The sequence below is a fragment of the Schistocerca gregaria genome, chromosome 9, assembly GCF_023897955.1.
Source record: "Schistocerca gregaria isolate iqSchGreg1 chromosome 9, iqSchGreg1.2, whole genome shotgun sequence".
Classification (NCBI taxonomy): Eukaryota; Metazoa; Arthropoda; class Insecta; order Orthoptera; family Acrididae; genus Schistocerca; species Schistocerca gregaria.
Genome location: NC_064928.1, coordinates 68,993,466 through 68,999,465, shown reverse-complemented (window position 1 = coordinate 68,999,465; position 6,000 = coordinate 68,993,466). Strand labels below are relative to the sequence as shown.

General features: G+C 47.9%; 1 protein-coding gene across 1 annotated transcript in view; it reads right to left on the bottom strand.

The window, feature by feature from the left end:
• Positions 1–1,227: 1,227 nt before the first annotated feature.
• Positions 1,228–6,000, bottom strand: part of LOC126291639 (mannose-binding protein C-like) — a 133,100-nt gene continuing 128,327 nt past the window's right edge. Inside the window, exon 6 of the mRNA XM_049985207.1 lies at positions 1,228–1,458. Coding sequence (XP_049841164.1) covers positions 1,295–1,458 — 164 coding nt within the window. The 3' untranslated portion in view covers positions 1,228–1,294. The remainder of the gene's footprint in view (positions 1,459–6,000) is intronic.

The window sequence follows — 6,000 nt, the reverse complement described above, 5'->3', positions numbered from 1 at the left end:
ACCTTGGCCTCACCATTGACAGCCACCTCACCTGGGTCCCTGCACTCCATCCAATCCAAAGCCCACAACTGCCTCCGACTCCTCACTGGCTGGACATGGGGGTTGCACCCCTCTACCATCCTCCACACCTACAAATCCTTAGTCCGTCCCATCCTCTGTTATGCCAGTCCCGCCTGGACACCTGCCGCCCCCCCCCCCCAAATTCTATGTCCCTCCAGATCCTTGAGCGTCATGCACTCCGCCTCGCCTTCCGAATACGCCTCCCGTCCCCCACGCGGATCCTCTATGACCTCATTCCTTACCCCTATCTGCTCCTATTCCTCGAACATATCCGCATACTCTACACCTCCCGCCACACTGATCGCCCCTCACCCCCTGATTGTTCCTCTCTCTCCCATCCCCGCCCCCTGCCACATCTTCACTGTTGGGTCCCCACTACCCTCCACCTCTACACCCTTCATCTCCTTTCCGAAGGTGGCTTCCATCAACTCCCCCTCTCGTATGTTGCCCTGTCTCCCTCCATTTATCCCTCCTATCAACTTTGATGCGCACCTCCTCCTTTCCTCCATCCTTTTCTTGCGCTCCCTCTCTCCCTTCCTTTCTGTCCCACCTACCCTCTCTCTGCCCCTCTTCTCTCCCCCAAGTCCTTTAGCATTTCCCTCCTCTGCCTTTTCCCATTCCCTCTCGCGTCTGCTCTGCCCCTCCCTCCCTTAAGAGTCCTCTCCCTCCTTTGGTTCCTTCCCCCTTTTTCGATTTTTCTCTCCTCCCTCCTTGTTTTCCCACTCATCTCTCCAGGTCCACCCCTCCATCTGCCCTAGGCTATGGTGTATCCTCTTGTGCCAACATTTTAGTGCAGTGTTTACAGAGAGTGTTCAGTGTTGTCTGTCTTTTCCGAAGTGTTGTGAACGTCCGTCACTGGGCGTGATTTTATATCTCTTGTGAATGAAAACCAGACTGTCGCCATGTTTTTCAATTGTCTGTCTACTATGTTCCCTGTCTGCATCATGTGTATTTTGTTCGCTTTGCCAACCCTTTGCTTTATGTTTTATCTTTCCACAATTTTCCACCGTTTTACAATTTCACTCCCCGTTTTATCGTCTGATTTTATTGTTTCTTAACTTCTCCTTACGTTTTAAAAAGTCTCTAGGCTGCAGAGCAGCGTAATAAGCTGCGGCCCCCTTCGGGGGAAATAGAAATACAATAAAGGGAAAAAAATGAAAACGTTGCTAAGGAGATACTGAAATTTGTTGTGAGAAAACTTTATTCATATTTGAGTGGCACAAGTTGAGCGTCACTAGGGCGCTATCTCGCAGATGAAGGGCAGCGGGCGGTCGCAGGGCACGTCCCGGTAGTAGCCGCGGCGCGCCAGCGCCACGCAGTTCTCTGGCCTGCCGGCGTCGCCGTTGTTCGGCTCGTTCACGTCCCACACTTGGAACTCCATGTCGTCCAGGTGCCTGCCTGCGAAAATACCCAACTGGTCATTGGCAGAAGAAGTGCAAACCCATCCTAGTGCTCTTCGAACCACACACGTTGCATTGTCCTGCTAGTACATGCCATCGTGATGAATAAAAACAAACTGCATGTAGGGGTCGGTCCACATATCTCTCCAGACAGTTCAAGATTCTACTGTATGAAACCATGCTCCAGCCTGTTGTTCTATATGGCTGTGAGACACGGAGTATCCGGAAACGGGACCTCCATAAGCTCCTCGTTTTTGACAGAAAAGTGCTTCAGAAGAACTTCGGCCCAGTTGCCGATGCAGACATAGAGGAACGGAGAATCAGTTACAACCAATAGCTCGAGGCACTATACCAGCAGGAACTGTCAAAGACAAACAAATGCAGTGGGCCAGCCAGCTACGTGGCCCAGAGGAAAGATCACAGATGGCCTCGCAAGCTCCTTGATTTCACACCTACACGAAAGAGAGCGTTGGAGGGATCGCCTCCATGAAGATTTAAACCAAGCGTCAATAGATGTGGAAGGACGGCGGATAGCAGCAATGGACAAAATACAATGGAGGAGGAAACTTGTAGCAGCATGTGGTCCACTGAGCCTGATGACGTAGAAGAAGAAGAAGAAGAAGAAGTAGAAGAATTTGATCCGTTTTAGCTTCCAGAATGGCGTGATCACGCAGGGAATGACACGAAAACATTTCCCACACCACAATGCTCCCTCCTCCGGCCTGGACAGTTTCTACTATTTTTGCCGGGCCTTATCTGCCAACGGCCATCTGTCCAATGGAGCATAAAGCGTGATTCATCTGGAAAGTCTGTAAGTAGGCTGTTTAGGTCTTCATGTTGGTAACGCCAGGTAACGCTCTACATGAAAATCACTGACTCTGCTGTGTGCAGTCTGTGGCTGGTTTGCATTGTTGGAATAGTCGCCACTGTAGTGTTGGGCAATTGGAGGTGAGCCAGCAGCAGTGGTGGATGTGGGGAGAGAGATGGCGGAGTTTTGAGAGCGGATGATCTGGACGTGTGTCCATCAGAGACAGTAAATTTGTAAGACTGGAGGTCATGAACTGCTATATATATATATATAATGACTTTTGAACACTATTAAGGTAAATACATTGTTTGTTCTCTATCAAAATCTTTCTTTTGATAACTATGCCTATCAGTAGTTGGTGCCTTCAGTAGTCTGAATCTTTTATTTAGCTGGCAGTAGTGGCGCTCGCTGTATTGCAGTAGTTCGAGTAACGAAGATTCTTGTGAGGTAAGTGATTTGTGAAAGGTATAGTTTAATGTTAGTCAGGGCCATTCTTTTGTAGTGATTGTGTGTCAGTTTAAGCACAGTCTTGCCGTCACTGAGTGCACGTCCAGTTGCGGTGTTGGCCTGTAAATTCCAGCCTTCGTCGCCGCTGAACAGCAGTCGGCCTTGGTGTCTGAATCAGGCGACTGCTGCAGAGGCTGACACGCAGCAACAGTGCTGATCAACTGATTGTGTCGGGTGCAATAACAGACGGTGACTGAAAAGTCAGGAAAGTAGTATCACACGAAAGTTGTGAACAAATCAGTTATCTCTCAATATTAGTAAGTGTATCCTACTGCGTATAACAAGGCGAAAATCCCCATTAATGTACGAGTACAAAATAAATGCCCAGTCTTTGGAAGCGGTAACATCCGCCAAGTATCTGGGTGTGACTATTAGAAATGATCTCAAATAGAACGATCAGATTACACAAGTAAGGCAAACTCTAGAATCCTGAAGCGATGCAGTCCTTCAACAAAGGAAACAGATTACAATACGTTAGTTCGTCCAGTCTTAGAGTATTGTTCGTCTGTATGGAACCCTTACCAGTTGGGTCTGATTCAAGAGATTGAGAAAGTCCAAAGAAGAGCGACAAGATTAGTGACTGGTACATTTAGCCATCGCGAGAGTGTTACAAATCTCATAGAAAGTTTGAAGTGGGACATATTTGCAGATAGGCGGAGCGCTAAGCAGAAGGGGCTCTTCACTAAGTTTCGAAATCCGATCTTCGCCGAGGATGTAGAGCATATTTTATTACCACCAACTTCGAAATGGTGCAGTGCTCACCGTTCAAAGATAAGGGAAATTAGAGGTCGTACTGAGGCGTTCAAACAGTCGTTTTTCCCTCGCGCGATCCGCGAGTGGAACAGACGAGGGGAAATAAGACTTTGGCGCGAATTGTGCCCTCCGTCACACACCGTTTGGTGGTTAGTGGAGTATATATGTAGATGCAGATGTTATCTGAACAGTCGTTGGGATCACTGGTTCATGTCGGCAGTCAGCTGCTCGCCCATACACATCTCGGCAAACATCCGTAACTCCTATCATTTACGGCCTCTGGTGCATCACAGTCACCTCGGTGCCTGTTTTTGATAAGGCAGTTTTGCCGTGCACAGTACCCTGTAATCACGACGGCATGCGAACAGTTTACAAAGTTAGAAGTTCTGGAAATGCTTCCACCCTCAGTCTGAAAGCCAATGATCACGCTCTTTTGGGACGTCAGATGAATCGCTCTGTTTCCGAATCACGACGACAACTGCACTGTTTATCCATGTCCCCCGAGACCCTCCATGGCTAGAGCTGCCACCTGTGACGTGTTAGTGGTCATCGCAAGTTGACGTCGAATATAGGCGATGGTCACAGTAATGTGACTGGACTGTGTTTGACTGACACATGAGGAGAATCGTATACTCACTGAGTTTGCATTCTGCGACAGCGGTTGGTGTTACCATTGCAGGGCTTTGAAAAAATGGCGGCAAAGCAAGAAAAGATTCTTTGTGTATTAGTACATGTGAGAGGTTTATCAGTTAAAACGGTGCAGTGTGCGTTCAGAAGGAATTACAGAAAATAGCCACCATCTGAACAGGGCGTTGTACGTTGTTGTCGACAGTGTAGGATCACTGGTTGTCTCTGTAAACGGAGCAGTGCTGGTCAACCAAGTGTGTCAGGTGCAATCACGGAGAGGGTGACGGAAAAATTTCCTACACAGTGGAAAACAACAATATCCAAGCAAGGAACGAATTTGGGTACCGAAGGAAAGCGTGGTGAAGATTTCTAGTACGGCAGCGACATTTAAAATCATAGTACCTACAGTTCGTGGAAAAATTAAAACCGGAAGATAATGTCCGGAGCAATTAATGTCGCATCACGGTGGATGAACATTTCGCCTCCAAGCCAGAATTCAGCGTCGGAGCGCGCTTCCGTGTTACTGTAAATCCAGAGTGCTCAATTTATCTGATGACCGACTGCCCGGGGTGCTACAGGCCGGTCATGGAAGCCGCGCCTGCCGGTCGAATAGGTCCCGCGGGACCGCACTGAACCCCCCCCCCCCCCCCACCGCTTTATGTTGGAGGGGGGGGGGGGGGTGGACTGTAGCCTGGAGGCCGTACAGACATACGCGCCTTGTCGGCCAGTGTCATTCGAGCAGTGAAACAGGCATCACGAGTTTAACAGTCAAGTTTGCGAACGCTACAATGGCAAGAGGGAAATATTCAGTTGCACAACGAGTGTTTATTTACGATTCGTATATGCGTAAGGAGTCCGCTCGAACCGTTCGGAGGCTGTTTGAACAAAAGTTTCCACGTATTCGAGTTCCGAGTGGTGATGCAGTTCACAAATAAGTGAATAACCTCCGTGAAAGTGTACAAGACGAGAAGCGTTAACGACGACGTACAGTGCACACAGAAGCTCGTCTCGATGACATTGCACACCGACTGGGAAGTTCCCCTAAATAGTCTGTTAGATGTCTTTCACAGAAAACACAAATATCGTCCACCTCTGTACAAAGAGGCTTGGTCTAAGGCCCTATAAAGTATCAGTTGTAGAACAACTTCGACTTGGTGATCCTGCGCACAGTGTTACATTTTGCGAATGGGTTTTTAAAACAAGTGCACGATGGTGAAAACGATCCTTACCTCATTCTGTTTTCAGACGAGGCTCGGTTCCATTTGTATGCGTATGTTAATTCCCTAAACTATCTACATTGGAGCACAAACAGACCTGTTGTGATTAGTGAGAAACCCCTTCATGATCAGAAAATAGAGTGTGGTGCGCAGTTAGTGGTGGCAGAATAATAGGACCATTTTTTTTTAATGACACAGTTACAAGCGAAAGATATGTGCAAAACATTTTGCGACTGCTTTTTAAATGATCTCACTGAAAGAGAACAAAGGTTCGCATTTTTTCAACAGAATTCGGCTAGGGCTCATACGGCCAAAGTTCCTTTGAACGCAATTCACGATATGTTCGATGAAAGAACGATTACTAACAATATCTGGCCCGCTAGAAGTCCTGATTTAACTCCGTGCGATTTTTATTTGTACGATGCACTGAAGGACACAGTATAAAAAAATCAAATGGCTCTGAGCACTATGGGAGGTATCTTCTGAGGTCATCAGTCCCCCAGAACGTAGAACTGCTTAAACCTAACTAACCTAAGGACATCACTCACATCCAGGATTCGAACCTGTGACCGTAGCAGTCCCGCGGCTCCAGACTGTAGCGCCTAGAACCGCTCGGCCACTCCGGCCG